Here is a 17,451-nt window from a genome sequence, read left to right on the forward strand (position 1 = left end):
CAGGGTACGGTAGCAGGTCCCAGGCTTTGAGTGTCAAGAACTACAACGGTACGTTTTTTTTTCTCCTTTTCTTCACGCTCAACAGTTTCTCGTGTGTATCGAGAATGGTCCAACCACCCCAAAGGACATCCAGCCAAAGCGACAACTACGGGGCGTATCGGAGTCAACATGGGCCAGCAGCCCTGTTCCGGTGGACTAAAAGACTGCAACTCAATATTAGGAAGATGTTCCTAACGTGTGTATACGATTATATGGACAGGTGGGAACCTGATCCTGGATAAGCATTCCTACTGTGAGATGCTTTGTGGATAAGGGCCCAGTCACCCCGTCCCATATAAACTTATTCATTATGAACTAAATGGGAAAAATAACACATCCTAAATCTTTACTCCTACTATGAAAAGCTTAATGAATACAGGCCCGGAAGTCTCCAACTCTATGGACGTCCTGGTGTTGCTTCTTCCTCAACACAGCTTGCATGTACCCTCCAGAGATGTAGGCCTACCAAAATCCTACAGAGGGGTAAAACCAGTAACTTCCGACAGAGTTCACTTCTGATCTTCTACAAATCTACAGCTGGTACATGTCATGTTCCTCTACATATTGGACTCGGTTCCCTGTTCTGGAAACAATCGTGTCCTATTGGAAGACGCACACAGTGTGGCCCCGCCAGCATTTTCGTCGCGACAAATATGTACTTATCAGGCACTGCAGACAAGACATTTCTTGGGTTTTTGAGCCCTTCTGTGATCCAACGCTGAGTGCCAAGCACTGGAGCGCTTCGACTGCCGATGCAGCTGGGAACTCATCCTCATAATAATCCATTGGATCCAAAGCATTTCCCAGTTTCCCACAGTGTTGGGTATCTTACTGCAGTGTGTGCTATCTGTAAAGCATTCTAGCTGAGACTGAGATATGCAGATCATAAGTGGTATGGATCGGTATCGACAGACCCGGAAGCACATTTGCACACAGTGAGTGACCTTGATCTCATTACAAACAATGTTCACAAGAGACGATCCCAGTGTTGAGTTCTCAGATAACCAGATGTTGTTGCACTACATGCATGCTGCCTATCGATTGTAACCTAAAAATACATTTTAAAAACACACGGCTCTGATGATGTAGGTCAAGATGGCGGAGAAAAAAAAACAAACACGAATCAGCACAAACATGCCTTGAATGCATAGGCTTCTCATGATTGTCGGTCTGTGCATGATGTATGCGTTTCGTTCAGCTGCCGTCTGAGCACACTTTGTATCCCTTTGGACACAAACGAAACTGTCCCTGTGCTAAACTTCCAGCGGCATCCGTGTAATTCCCCACAATTAAGCGGAATAGATTGCAGGGGACACGTTTATCTATAATGATAATCTCTAGCTCCATTTCGCTGCGTCCCAGCTCTGAAGCAGAGGTACAGAGAGCTGATTGGGCTGACACAAACGGCATCCGAGCTTCACCTGGTAGTCGTGTTAGCAAGCTGGGCGCCACCATTAGATTATTACCATCAAGCCCTTCCCCGGTGATGCTGTACCCCCAGTTCCCATCTCTACGGCTGTCTGCCAGACATTTTCAAGGGAGATTTTGTGAGTGTGAAAAACAATCTAGCACTTCACTTAGAGGGTGTCTATGTTATCAGTTAAAAAATTAAAAAATAAAATAAAAAAGGGTGAATGTGTGAAAAAAATACATGGTAATTATTTCTGACTCAAAGTACATTTAATACCCAAGAGGGAAATAGCTAGTGATTCTGTTTGTGTAGCTTTTACTGTCTGACAGAATGAGGTTATGACTGTGTAGTCAGGAATTGTTTGGGAGGGTTCTCTTTGACAATATCAGCGTTGGAGCTCTGGCCTCATGGACAACCACCAAGTCCATGTCAGTCATCCAAGCCCCAAAACTCTCACGTTCCCCTGCACGCTATTTGACCAACCCAAAGAACTAGATTTCCAAACATACACACGTCCATAAGCATTTTGTTTCAGAGCAGTCCGAAAGTCATCATCTCTAAAGTCAAACTTTTAAAAATCAGGTCACAAGTCTTTTTTTGTTTTGTTTTTTGACACGCCTTATCACTGTAACGACTTCTCGCCCTAACCTTTCTCTGTCACTTTCATCCGTGGCCTCTTGTTCTGAGCTTCCTATGAATAAGTCATCGGGGCCTTTGGCTTATTGCGCATCGTTCCACCGCCTCCGTGGCCCTGTAAACCAACTGAAGTGTTTATGGGAGATAAGAGGCGGTGGAGGTTGCACACCCAATAACGCCTTTTATCATCCCACGTTCTGCAGCGATATACATTCGACGAGAGAGCCCACACTGAAGATGAATCCTTTAATTAGAGGAGTTTGTGGACCCAACATCAGAGGCATAATATGGGGGGGGGGGGGAATAAAAACAGCCATTGAAAAGGGCAGCATCTGCGGGATCTCTCGTTGGCCTTGTCTGGCACTGTGCTGTGTCTGCCGGCGTCGATGGCGAGATAGGAGCCCTGTAACCTCAAAGCAATATCTGTAAAAAAAAAAAAATCAAAAAACATTTTTAAGAGAAGCATTGTAAGCTTTTCTGCAACGCTTGAATGCCACAGGTTGCCTAGACTATTTAGAATAGATTTGTTCAGTTCATTGATTTTCTTGAAACTTTGTCTGTGCAAGTCATGTCTACATTATCGGTTGAATCACTGCCAAAGTCTTTCATTTACTCTGCTCGGACTTCCCGTAAGTCTAACACTACCCATGGAGCAGAAAAGGCTTACCAATATTACACATTTACAAAAGAACGCACGTTCAAGGTTACTCTTGACGTGAAGGTGCCTTATTGGTCATGGTGACCATACGGAGGGAAACAGACGAAAAGACGACAGCAAATCCCATCGCAATTCCTCAGATTTTGAGCACACAAACACATCTACCAAGCCTTAAGATTACATAGACAATGGTCACCACCATACTTCGACCAGACAGGCAGACTCCAACATCCCGAATATAAAACACCTAGCACAAAACATCCTCTACCTCTGGCCAGTGCACACCACGCCGTCCCTCTTGACATCCTATGATACTTTAACCTTTGACAATATTCAACGGCAATTTTCAAAGGTTAGCATCACAAGGCCATTCTGTTCCTACTCCATAAAAATGTTACCTTTCAGACCTCTGAATAGGAAGTAGTTCAATTTAATTAGCCAAGCAGACGTGTGCCAAAATACTCAAGATAATGACTGCCGCTCCTATTCCCAGTCATCTGAATAATCATTGGCGAAACTTTTTTTTTGGGGGGGGTTGGAATTAATTACTCACTCTCCCAGACTGAGGAAGAGCGATTGTGGCCTCGATTGCATAATTTACCAAACTCCATAATTATCTCCACTCCACAGTGAATATGTAGTAGTCAAGGGGACTCGCATACAGTTGCTGTCTGTCCCTTTGACTGCTCAAAGCCTGATAATCGCCTGTAGAAGACAACGTGACCAACAAAATAAAAACATGTTATGAGGGATTAATTGGCTTTGACTCCCACATAACCATCCCAATGTTGTTGTTTTTTTATTACACCTACAGTGTGCGAGTAAATCGTCAAGTCGCCATATACCCCACATAACAGCCCCATGTTCAAACATGTTCAGATATAGTAGCACAGGTCTAAAACAATAGGAAAGACAGGAATAGCCTAGTGGGAACTGGGGAAAAGGGATGATGCGAAACCCTTCCTTGAATCTCCTATAAACCCCAAATGAACCATTCTGCATCACAAGCAAGCGCCAAAGCTCCATTGGTATTTAACAAAGATTAGCTTTAAATTGATGATTAACCTTTGTAATCCTATGTGCACATTGAGAATAGCTCCACTTGTCTCTTGCAAGAGCCACACCAAAGAGCTGCAATATTGTTCGGGGGAAAATTGAGGCTCAGCGAGCAAATGAGGAAGCGGTGTTATCTGTAAAAATGGCGCTCCGGCGGATAATGAAGACGAATCTCCAGAACGGAGAGTCCTCTCAATGAAATCGCAACAGAATCATTTCTCTCTCGCATTGGGCATCTTTTAATAAAAGCTCTACGTCCAATACATCCCATGACAATATTGCGGCCCTTATCTCACCAGGGAGCAGAATTAACGCCTGCCATTGCTTATGCGGCTGTATTAAGGACTAAATCGGACATTAAATGAGTCATTTCTTCATATTTAACTCAGACTGGGGAGGTAATGGTTTAATTTGCCGGGCAATGACTGTCCCCCGTGGATTTGGCTTTGCATTCAATCACATCCTTTTGCCTACCACTACATTTACATTTAAGTCATTTAGCAGACGCTCTTATCCAGAGCGACTTACTACTACGTTGTGTATATCGCCTCCAATTTACTGGACCACATCCCGTATACACTTCTGAAATGATCAAATATAGCACAAGTGGTGGGGAGAAAAAGGCATAGCTCAAGGCTAAGATGGCCCTGTCCATACAGACCCAAAGCTACGGACTTGAATCGTCCAGGTCCACGGAAAGCACCAAGTCAAGATTTTTTTTAGACTGTCACTCTGGCAAAGGGTAGACCATTTTAAAGCCACACCGAGATACTTCACAGGATACCTTTCATAACCTTGGCACCTCACCGCTATCAACAGGTGTCTCTTTAGATGCCACTGCCTTGGGCCCCACCCTGACCACCTTGTGTGTCCATGACCCTTTAACCCCTCTGGTACCCAGCCTACTACTCAAACAATCTCCATACAAGTTGAATTGCCCATACATGTTTATATCCGAGGCCTTTATACAGCCCTATTTGGCTTCAGCGATATCATTGTGCTGCTTCTTTCTGCCCCTATCCCAACGGCACCTTGTCACTGTCGCTAAACCCATACTACACCACGATATGGAGTTCAATGGCAGGGCACAAACACTGAACTACAAGCCATTCATAAGAGCACAGCATGCATGTGGCTTGCCCTGAAGTTGATTTCACCTACATAAACCTCAGTGCTTATAAATAGCAAGTTTCAGTCCAACTCAAATCTTTTGCTCATTACAAAATGTCAAATGCCACTCCTGGTGCCATGTGAGAACCAGTAGAGTTGACATTGACCTTTTGCTATAAGTTGTTCTTTTAAAATTATTTTATTAAGTGCCAACAAACCCCCCTAAAACTTTTGATAAAAGCCCCTGCTGAATTACAAAGCTACCTCCGATTTCATTTAAGAAATGAGTGACAACAGCTTGATCTTCACCTAACAGTTGCTATGACTACACCTCACACATGCATAATATGGGCATAAAGTGGCCCCTAAACGGGGTCCCTCCTAAATCACCTTGTCAAGGCGCCCAGACAAATGAATGCCCTTATCCTAAAATACATTTTTAGAAATGCCTCTGTGCTGAGCCTCAGTCAATTAAACCTATTTAAATTAAAAATAATGTCCGTAAATTATTTTAGGCCAAGAGAGTCAGAATATTGGCATACTCTATATACACGAGAAGAAAAATGTTTACAAATTAACAAACTTACAGCATCCATCACAAGGGTAAAGTATGTCTGGTGTCTACTCTGTAACACACACACACTTCATTAACAAATGACATTGACACATAAGACCTGAACTCTGTGAAATCCAAACACACCACCCCCCCACACACTCTCAAAACTCGATCTCTCCCCTAATGTGGCAGAAATGACATGGCACGGCTGCAACACAAAAAAGCCTGTATGCTACACAATACCCAATAACGAGGGATCTGCTTGACATGTACCTACTCATCTGACAGAGGAGATAGGGAGGGAACAAAAGGTAATGAATAAATTAGCTGCCAGTCATCAACAAGGGGAATGATACATCTACTTCATAACACACGGAAATTATGGTGTCTGCAGAGCTCAGAATCCCTGATGAAAAAAATTACTCATAAAATACATTCTGAATTAGATGTCAGAGCCTCTTCCCCATCTACAAGCGCCCTCACCCACTCCCTCTATCCCTTTATCCCATTATTCCAAAATGACAGCAAATGGAGCAGAACAAAGCCCATCGTCTGGTAGCATGGATCGTAGAATGCATCTAGGAAAACCTCATCAAAATCCATGTGCCTTTAACAAGGCTTTCCTCGGGCAAGACCACAGACGCTGGGCTTTTGAGGCAACAGCGTGGCGGCTCCCGAGCAACACGAGGCGAAAGACGGCGACAGTATCAATACTGCTTTTTCATATGGGGTTTCCTGGTTACTGGTGCGAAGGCAGGCGAGCCGGCAGAGTGGGATCAGGCAAAGTGGGATCAGCCAGAGAGACATAGACTAAGTAGCAATACGCTCCGCGCAAAACCCTGCCGTACTCATGAATAATGGAATGCTGTACAAATATGTAAATCTGGGCATTAGCCTAGTTATTCCCCTGTACTGTAACTTACAGTGACTTGTCTATTATGAGCCGCCTATTGGAAGGAGGAAAGAAGGCCTGACAGCTAACTTCACAGTCTCCACAGACGCCCCCCCCAAAAAAAAGGGACAGAAGAGCAGGGGAAGTGGCTACATGCTACGGTTACGCAGCACTAGATCGCCAAAGACGTAAACAATGAGCATTGTGTGTTCCGCCCCCACACTAAATTGCCGTGCTACTTAAAGTAACAATTGCACAGGTAGGATTTGGAAGCCTATAAGATAGCGGGAATGAGCATGAAGTTGTCACCAATCACCCGATTCTTCTCAAAGGCTGGTATGAAGTGTTGATCAGTAATAAGCACACAGGGGATGGAAATGAAGGTTCTACAGGCAGGCAGAAAATAGGCCACTGTACTGTATAACATTGCCATCATAATGTAAGCCTATGATGAACACTCCCTGTTGAATATAGTCCTACAATTATGTGGTAGTCATCAACAAGGACCCACCAGTAGTACAGGTTGTTACTGGGTCCATGAGAGGTTGAAATCACAGGCCACATGAGGCTACTGCCACGTTCATCACAGGCCAGAAGCACAATGAATGAGTCACCATGCTTCTACGATGAGCGACATAATTATTAGCGTCAATCGAAGTCAATTGTTGAGGACATATAGGACTGCTCAGATTTGAAAGAGAACCTGACATGCAATACCTGCCCTCTCACCATGGCAACAGAACAGGCCACACCCCAGCCTCATATCCCTCCAGCATTCAAATATCCCTAAATAGCCAAATCAGGAAGATAGGCCTGCTTTTAACTGGAGAATATTAACTCCAGACTTTAGGGTTTGGAGATTGAATCTGGCACACATTACTGTTGAAAACACTTGATTTCATGATAGATACTCCACTTCCTGAGGGAGAATACCAAACATTTTCTCCCATACATTTTTTGGGGGAATACATTTACATGTTTACAAAAAAAAAAAAAAACTGCCATTCCTTCCACTGGTACAGTTATTATTTTAATTCAGCAAACACAACCTCATTTAATATTAATACCAATCTCGTGTTGTCTTTCATTGGCGTTGAAGAAAACTTGAAAAATATCATTTAGATCCAGCGAAATGTAATACAGTAACATGGAATACATCAAATGAAACCCTGGGGTTAAATTTTAGTACACCAGAGATGCTTTCGCTCACAATCTCCCCCTCTTTCTCTGCAGTGCTGGATATTTGGTGGGAGTAGCTAGTCCAGTGCCTTATTTTGCCATTGCTTGCTTCTGCATTAGTCTGTAGACTGCATTTGACCAAACATGTATTCACGTGACATCCTGACACTGTGGGATTTAGAACGTACCTCATGTGTTGGTAGGCCGGATCACACTAACATCCTGTTTTTAATAACTGAATTCCAAATAGACCCTAGCCCATCCCCTAGGCACTCCTGTAGATCTAAAAGAATTGGATAGGTGTAAGCAACAAGAGTGCCTAGGGGTCCATTTGGAATTCAGCATCTGAATCAGTCACCCTCCAGCTATTCTCCGTACTAACCCATCCCCAATTCCCTTTGCTCTCTGCTCAACCCTGCATGCCCCGTCCCTGGCTACTATAGAAAGACAAAAGAAAGCCAACAAACAAACGTGACAATGATTCTGCTGCAGAGAAACAATGAACCATTCATGGTAATCAGTGAAGTACGAAAATAATGAGCTGAGCCCGACCCTCCATCCTGAGTGGTTGTCCATGAGGCGAAACCTTGTCTTCTCAGACCTGCTCAAGTTCAGTGTGCTACTAACAACCCGCTCGCAATGGTTCCACTACAATACCTTGTAGGTTATGCTTCAGCTACATGCTAGAATTGTTCTTTAGTCTAAGCAGGGATCTAAACTTTATTAGGCATAGTGGAATTACTGACAAGGCATGCAGGGCACATACTTTGGGTCCCGGACCTCCAGGGTCCCCCCATTGACATGGCATAAGTCATGGCAGAAATGTGGAAAAATAGGAGGAAATTAGCTTTTAAAAAATAGATTCATCTCCACCCCATGGCAAAATTAGTAGAATTGCATGAGACTAGTTAGAAAAAAAAGTGTAGAATTGCAGCAGACTTGCTTTAAAAACAGAAACATTTTCTCTACGCCATCAAGGGGGTGGGGGTCACTGAAATGTTTTCGTTAAGAGCCCCCCAAAAGGCTAGGGACAGCCCTGAACACAGGACTGGATGCCAGATGCATGTAATCTCACACTGAAGACTTTAAAAAAAAGTACTTTATCTTTCCAAAATCAAACTGCATTCATTCGTCTACACCACCCACACTATTCTAATTACAGGCGAATGAGACAACCCATGGCAATAATGAATAAGTCTAGCCCTGTCATAAGTGATATAGGAAGCTCCTGGCTCATCTTAAAGGAAAACTCGACACTAACTATATTTTGGTTTACAGTCACTAAATGTTTTGCATGTCAGCAGAATAACTGATGCAGGGCAATCTCTCATTGAAGCCCCCTCGACCAACCACCAAGAGAAAAATGGTGATAAAGTCCCAATATTCATGAACTGAAATAGGCAGCAGGAACGGAGCTCTCACACGGGGTAATAAAGTTGATGGAAAGATCACACCACCGCCGTAAACGCAGCACACGACCGCACAGGTGCACTCACGCCCTTCTGAGCACACAGCCCATTGTTCTCGTGAAATCCACACCTAGTTTGTACGACTCGCTCACTCCAGTTTCATCAAAGACTTACATATTATGTTATATTCTGCAGCAGAGGCAACTCTGGCTCTCCCTTTCCTGTGGAGGTCCTCATTAGAGCCAGTTTCATCATAGCGCTTGATGGTTTTTGTAACTGCATTTCAAACTTGAAATTTTCCGTATTGAAGGACCTTCATGTCTTAAAGTAATGATGGACTGTCGTTTTTCTTTGCTTATTTGAGCTGTTCTTGCCATAATATGGACGTGGTCTTTTAACAAATAGGGTTATCTTCTGTATACCACCGTTACTTTGTCACAACACAATTGATTGGCTCAAATGCATTAAGGAAAGAAATTTAACAAGTTGACTTTTAACAAGGCACACCTGTTAATTGAAATGCATTCCAGGTGACTACTTCATTAAGCTGGTTGAGAGAATGCCAAGTGTGCAAAGCTGATATCAAGGCAAAGGGTGGCTACTGTGACGACACACAATTAATCTTCTCCTTTCCCCCTTCTGATGACCAGGTGGCGAATCGCATCTCTGCATGTCTGGCAGACATATCAGTGTGGATGACGGATCACCACCTCAAGCTGAACCTCGGCAAGAAGGAGCTGCTCTTCCTCCCGGGGAAGGACTGCCCGTTCCATGATCTCGCCATCACGGTTGACAACTCCATTGTGTCCTCCTCCCAGAGCGCCAAGAACCTTGGCGTGATCCTGGACAACACCCTGTCGTTCTCAACTAACGTCAAGGAGGTGGCCCGTTCCTGTAGGTTCATGCTCTACAACATCCGCAGAGTACGACCCTGCCTCACACAGGAAGCGGCGCAGGTCCTAATCCAGGCACTTGTCATCTCCCGTCTGGATTACTGCAACTCGCTGTTGGCTGGGCTCCCTGCCTGTGCCATTAAACCCCTACAACTCATCCAGAACGCCGCAGCCAGTCTGGTGTTCAACCTTCCCAAGTTCTCTCACGTCACCCCGCTCCTCCGCTCTCTCCACTGGCTTCCAGTTGAAGCTCGCATCCGCTACAAGACCATGGTGCTTGCCTACGGAGCTGTGAGGGGAACGGCACCTCAGTACCTCCAGGCTCTGATCAGGCCCTACACCCAAACAAGGGCACTGCGTTCATCCACCTCTGGCCTGCTCGCCTCCCTACCACTGAGGAAGTACAGTTCCCGCTCAGCCCAGTCAAAACTGTTCGCTGCTCTGGCCCCCCAATGGTGGAACAAACTCTCTCACGACGCCAGGACAGCGGAGTCAATCACCACCTTCCGGAGACACCTGAAACCCCACCTCTTTAAGGAATACCTAGGATAGGATAAGTAATCCTTCTCACCCCCCCCTTTAAGATTTAGATGCACTATTGTAAAGTGACTGTTCTACTGGATGTCATAAGGTGAATGCACCAATTTGTAAGTCGCTCTGGATAAGAGCATCTGCTAAATGACTTAAATGTAAATGTAAATGTACTTTGAAGAATCTCAAACATAAAATATATTTTGATTTGTTTAACACTTTTTTGGTTACTACATGATTCCATATGTGTTATTTCAAAGTTTTGATGTCTTCACTATTATTCTACGTAGAAAATTCTATGTAGAAAATAATAAAAATAAAGAAAAACCCAGAGGATAAATAGGTGTATCCAAACTTTTGACTGGTACTGTATATACAAACAATATATCTCACACACACATCCAAAAGTATGTGGAAAACACTTCAAATTAGTGGATTCTGCTATTTCAGCCACACCCGTTGCTGACAGGTGTATAAAATCGAGCACACCGCCATGTAATCTCCATAGACAAGCATCAGCACTAGAATGACCCATACGATTTCAGTGACTTTCAACATTGCACCGTCATTGGATGCCACCTTTCCAACAAGTCAGTTCATCAGATTTCTACCCTGCTAGAGCTGCCCCGACCAACTGTAAGTGCTGTTATAGTGAAGTGGAAACTTATAGGAGCAACAACGGCTCAGCCGTGAAGTGGTAGGCCACACAAGCTCACAGAACAGGACCACAGAGGGCTGAAGCGTGTAAAAAAAGAAATGTCCTCTGTTGCAACACTCACTACAGAGTTTGAAATTGCCTCTGGAAGCAACGTCAGCACAATAACTGTTCGTTGGGAGCTTTACGAAATGGGTTTCCATGGCCGAGCAGCCGCACACAAGCCTAAGATCACCATGCACAATGACAAGTGCTGGCTGGAGTGGTGTAAAGCTCGCCACCATTGGACTCTTGAGCAGAGGAACCTCGTTCTCTGGAGTGACCAATCACGCCTCATCATCTGGCAGTCGGACAGACGAATCTGGGTTTGGCGGATGCCAGGAGAACGCTGCCTGCCTCAATGTATAGTGCCAACTGTGAAGTTTGGTGGAGGAGGAATAATGGTCTGGGGCTGTTTTTCATGGTTCGGGCTAGGCCCCTTAACGGCAAGTAGCCCAGTGGTTAGAGAGTTGGGCCAGTAACCGAAAGGTTGCTGGATCAAATCCCTGAGCTGACAAGGTAGAAATCTGTTGTTCTGCCCGAGGAAGGCAGTTAACCCACTGTTCCCCAGGCGCCGAAGAAGTTGATGTCGATTATGGCATCCCTCCACACCTCTGATTCAGAGGGGTTGGGATAAATGCGGAAGACACATTTCAGTTGTACAACTGACTAGGTATCAGCCTTCTCCCTTTACAATGACATGCTAGACAATTCTGTGCTTCCAACTTTGTGTAAACAGTTTCCTATATCAGCAGGAGAATGCCCCCTGTGCACAAAGCAAGATCCATACAGAATTGGTTTGTCGAGATCGGTGTGGAAGAACTTGACTGGCCTGCACATAGCCCTGACCTCAACCCCATCAAACACCTTTGGGATGAATTGGAACGCCTACTGTGAGCCAGGCCTAATTGCCCAAAATCAATGTCCGACCTCACGAATGCTCGTGGCTGAATGGAAGCAAGTCCACACAGCAATGTTCCAACATCTAGTGGAAATCCTTTGTCAAGATAATCCATTCACCTGACAGGTGTGGCATATCAAGAAGCTGATTAAACAGCATGATTACACAGGTGCACCTTATGCTGGGGACAGTAAAAGGCCACTCTATAATGTGCAGTTTTGTCACAACACAATGCCAAAGATGTCTCAAGTTGATGGAGAGTGCAATTGGCATGCTGACTGCAGGTATGTCCACCAGAGCTGTTGCCAGAGAATTGAACGTTCATTTCTCTACTATAAGCCGCCACTAATGTAATTTTAGATTATTTGGCAGTACGTCCAACAGGACTCACAACCGTAGACCACATGTAACCACACTAGCCCAGGACCTCCACATCCGGCTTCTTCACCTGCAGGATTGTCAGAGACCAGCAAACCGGACAGCTGATGAAACTGTGGGTTTGCACAAGCTAAGAATTGTTGCACAAACTGTCAGAAACCTTCTTAGGGAAGCTCATCTGCATGCTAGTCGTCCTCAACAGGGTCTTGACCTGAATGCAGGTCGGTGTCGTAACCGACTTCAGTTGGCAAATGCTCACCTTCGATGGCCACTGGCACGCTGGAGAAGTGTGTTCTTCACAGATGAAACCCGGTTTCAACTGTACTGGGCAGATCACCAGGATGGAAGCTGAAAATGTCCCAGTTCTTCTATGGCCTGCATACTCACCAGACACGTCATCCATTGAACATGTTTGGGATGCTCTTGATCGACACTGTTTTCTAGTTCCTGCCAATATCCAGCAACTTCACACAGCCGTTGAAGAGGAGTGGAGCAACGTTCTACAGGCCACAATCAACAGCTGGATCAAGTCTATGTGAAGCAGATGTGTCGCGCTGCCTGAGGAAAATTGTGGTCAGGCCAGATACTGACTGGTTCTGATCGACGCCCCTAGATTTTTTTTTTTTAAAGGTATCTGTGACCAACAGATGGATATTTGTATTCCCAGGCACTTGAAATCCATAGATTTGGGTCTAATAGATTTATTTCAATTGACTGATGTTCTTATATTAACTGTAACTCAGTATTAACGTTGTCACCAAAAAAAAAAGATTTTCCAAATGGAAAATATACTCAATGTGCACTGTTTTAACACAGTTGCAGCCAACAGTATATTCCAGTTACAACAGAAGCTATATAGCTAATTAGAACAGGTGGGTGCCTCTCTCTTCCAATCTATCATGTAGCCTTTTGTTTTTAGAAAATGATTTGTCAATGATATGAAAGTAAAGTTCCAAAGGTTTTCTAAACTGTATTGCAAGCTATGATTACAAGCTATGATTACAAGCTATGATTACAAGCTATGATTACAAGCTATGATTATTGTGCAGACAGAGCGTTGGGACTGTTGTAGGCTATACATTGGCTCTGCCCTCAGCAATGCTTAAATTGAGAACCCAATAATAGGCTTTTTGGGTGGAGAGCTGCTGCTGCCCGGGAAAGACGACTGATTTATGCAATTAAACCGCAATCATTTGGAATGCTCAATCGCTGACACAGACAAGGCCATTTACCACTTAAAGCCCAATTATCAGTGTGGTTCTAGCAGCGTCAACGTAAAAACGAATTTGGGGTGTTTAAAAGTTTAACTCCATTGATTTTTGAGACGCAAATGATCTAAAGGCCTCAGTTTATGTCAACATGTATTTAATACAACCACCCTTATCGTATCTAGGAAGCCAATGTCCACTACCAATTATTAAAGTTACACTGTATCCTATATGCACGACGAGATACGTTTAAATACAATAGCCTAGATTTAAAAAAAATAGTTCATGCGCATGAATAATGTAGGGAGGGATAGTACTTTAATATTAATATAGAATGGATATGTTAATATAGAATATTAGGTTTGTAAACAGGTCATCTATGATAGAAGATCAACATTTATCTGGTTTGAATATACAGTAGGTAATGGATCGAATGTCATCCCGAATTGTCCAACGAGGAATGAGGTTAGATTACAAGAATATGATTACATATTTCACAAATAACTCGGAAATACATTGGATCTGGAACTACTCACGACTTATCTAAAAGCAAGAAGGAATTCTATTTCAGCATGCAATCACAGATCATTCAACCTGCGTCCCAATTCCTGTCGCAAACGAAGAGAGGGATATTAGACTGGAAGGCACGAAAAAGTAGACTACCCTAGACCTAGGAGACAAAATCTAGTTACCTTGCATGAGGTCGGCGATAGTGATGGAATCTCCGAGAGTCATCGGTCTGGCTCGAGTTCAGTCACAGATGAACCAACGGATTGCACTTTTACACCAGCAGCTGACGACAAGAGCCTGAAACTGTCGTCCTTTATCCCTCACTGAAATACACTCAGAGAATCAGCCACTCTCATCACTAATTAATTTGAAGGAGGACATTAGGGAAACTGAGCCCCGTTTTTTTTCAGAGCTTGTTTTGACTCAATCCCTCGAAACAGACAGGCAAACCCCACTCCATCGGAACGTGGTGAGATTTGTGCGAAGCGCTGCCTTGCGTAGCACTTGTGGGAGGAGTCGTGTCAGGTGACCAGGTAAATTGCTGCGGTACTAATTCAAAAGGTGCTATTTTTTTTTAAATGTTATATTTCATAAATGAATCATTTAGTTTACTATTAGGAGCGCTTAATGTTAACTCATATATTATTGTAGTCTACTTAATTATGGGCATCTACAGATTTTAGCTACGTTTTGCACTTCCAATTCAAGTGAATATGCATGTTATTTATGTTATACACTGCAGGTTAGTATGCCGGGAGCATCATTGATCGAATTGCACCTCTGATAAACAAAATGTGATTCTGAGAACAATTTTGAATGACTCATCAAGCACACATTAAGTGCTGAGATGTTGAGGAAATGATTAATCCCTTCTCAGTTGATAGTGAACATGTCTCCTTTGAAAACATCTGTAAACTCTTTCAATAGAGGAGATCAAACAAGCCTCGAGGCTATCGCCTGCTATTATTACAAGCCTTTCCTCCAGTGCAGCGACTTCCAATTGACAGCACACTCACCATAGACACGGAAGGTGTACGCCACCTTCATCTCCGTTCACTATAGTAACTTGAACCTACAAAAAAAAACGTGTCATAATAGTTGGCTAGCCCTGCTGCCTCCTCTGAGACAAATAGAGGGCAAACAGGGGGCACATCTATATTTCAGCAGTCCTATGCCAAAGAGAGAGAGAGAGAGAGAGAGAGAGAGAGAGAGAGAGAGAGAGAGAGAGAGAGAGAGAGAGAGAGAGAGAGAGAGAGAGAGAGAGAGAGAGAGAGAGAGAATACTCCACATGAGTATTTGATTTGTTAAAAATGCATTCTGTTTGTAAGGCTAAAGACAGGAGCTCCAGACAGACCTCTCTGAGCTCTGACACTGCAAAGGGAAACGACTGGATGAAACCACTGGATAATAGTGAGAGCAGTAAGCTATGTGCAGACTTTGATAAAGACATCAAGTGAAATGTTCTTTTGAGCAGTGGTGATTTGCACAGACACCTCTCTGTGTCCAGGGGATTCAGCTAAAAGGTGGCTTCCCAAGCTGTGAAAAAATATGTATTGCTCACTCCCATGGTGACATTTTTCAAAGTGAACATCAAAGGAAATTAGACTGATTTCAAAGATAATAACTGAAAAAATAATTATATTTGAAATCAGTCTAATTTCCTTCACGTAAGCTCTGAGTGTTAATCGTGTTATCTGATCGCATGAGACTTTGTGTGCGTGTCTTTGTCGTGTGGTGGTGCTACTGTAATCACCATCCGTAGCAGAGCAGGGGGACAGCAGGAGCGTTGGCCTGTCCTTGGACTCCAGCTGATACATTTTAATTTCGCAAAAATGTTAGGCAGTTTCAGAATAGTCTTAGGAATACATACACTTATATTAATACCGTTCCATCGAAATACCATATGAGAAGGTAAAGATGCCCTAGCGGCTGAAAGAACCTCTTCAGGGATGTGTTTAGGCTTTTAGGTCGACTATGATTTCCTGAACAGTTATTTTGTTTGTGACATGGCTGCATCACTCTACTGACTCCATGACAAACGTGACATTGTTACACGCCCGTTAATGTCAACAAGTGGGTAAATGGTGACGAGGTTTCATAGCGATGGCTGTGACCTCATCTGGTTCCATTGACAGTCGGCAGACACACTTCAACAACCTGACCACTGACCCCCATTGGTTGCTGTTTAATCCTTGAGCTCAATCCTATTTTCTAAATGTTGGGTTTTTGTTTAGTTTGTGAGCTGCCTTTAAGCCTCTGAAATCAAATTTGAGGTTAATAAAATAAAATTGTACGGAGAACATTTTCATAGTATACTCTCATCACCATGTCTTGTCAAATAATGAGGGAAGTGTGCCTCGTGTTTATAGAACAGCAGATCCCATTCGGTCATCAGAGCTGATACTGTTAGACAGAGTTGAGTTAGTTTGAATTTTTACCAGGTTGTAAGAAATGGAACATCCCAAATCACAAGAGAGGGACCCTCTCGTATTTGAGGGTTATCAGTTGAAAGTGAAAAGGAAAGCTGTTTTATTCATTCCATATCTCCACGCCATACTTACAGGGGAACTCGAAACTCATTTACTAGCTCTTTACCTCTTTTGCACAAATTGCAAGCAGGCTTACTTTAAATGTCTTATCAGCCCAAAAAATGATTTAATGAGTGCTTCATCTTAAATTGGGGCCCTGGCTAAATATTCATTCATGTTTTAGAGATTAAACACATGTGGGAGGTGTTGTCCAAAATAAATCCTTATCATGCTAACATTCGGATGTAGCATGTCTCATTCCTATCCAATGCAGGCACTTAATAAAATAGTATTTGCAGTTGCAGTTTCATCATAAAGAATAGCCCTAACCCTGAGCCAGTATTATCTACATCACATGTTTGTTGGAGAGGATCCCAATGTTAATACTGTTAAATATGGGTTAAATAGGGTAAGCCTCCTCTCAACAAACGTGGGACTAGTTCAAGGCTAGGGCAAGGCTATTCTCAATAGTTTCGAGTCTCATTGGTCGTACGGGATATGCTTGGTGTACATCATCCAACGAAATGCTTACTTGAAGGTTTCTCGTCGACAATGCAACAACAATAAGCATAGTTAAAAACAAGAATATGTACATAAAGTCATTGGCTCAGTAGAATAGAATAAACATGTGACTTTATGATGAAACTTTGCAACTGCTAATCCTATTGCATTAGCTGTCTGCATTGAATGGGAATAGTCATCTTACTTCCCAATGTTCGTGTGATAAGAATTTTGTGGGTAACACAAAACAAGCACACCAATCGATCAATCAAATGCATTTTGATTTACCTTTACATCAGCAGTTGTCACACTTGCTTTACAAATCAACTCAAAACAAGGCATTTTGACTCCATTGTCTTAA

At 43.4% G+C, this 17,451-nt stretch overlaps 1 protein-coding gene across 1 annotated transcript in view; it reads right to left on the reverse strand.

Moving 5' to 3' along the window:
• Positions 1–14,551, reverse strand: part of LOC124040811 (heparan sulfate glucosamine 3-O-sulfotransferase 1-like) — a 31,232-nt gene extending 16,681 nt beyond the window's left edge. The window contains exon 1 of the mRNA XM_046357913.1: positions 14,244–14,551. Coding sequence (XP_046213869.1) covers positions 14,244–14,286 — 43 coding nt within the window. The 5' untranslated portion in view covers positions 14,287–14,551. The remainder of the gene's footprint in view (positions 1–14,243) is intronic.
• Between the last annotated feature and the right edge of the window lie 2,900 nt (positions 14,552–17,451).

This window comes from Oncorhynchus gorbuscha, linkage group LG08 (genome assembly GCF_021184085.1).
Source record: "Oncorhynchus gorbuscha isolate QuinsamMale2020 ecotype Even-year linkage group LG08, OgorEven_v1.0, whole genome shotgun sequence".
Lineage (NCBI taxonomy): Eukaryota > Metazoa > Chordata > Actinopteri > Salmoniformes > Salmonidae > Oncorhynchus > Oncorhynchus gorbuscha.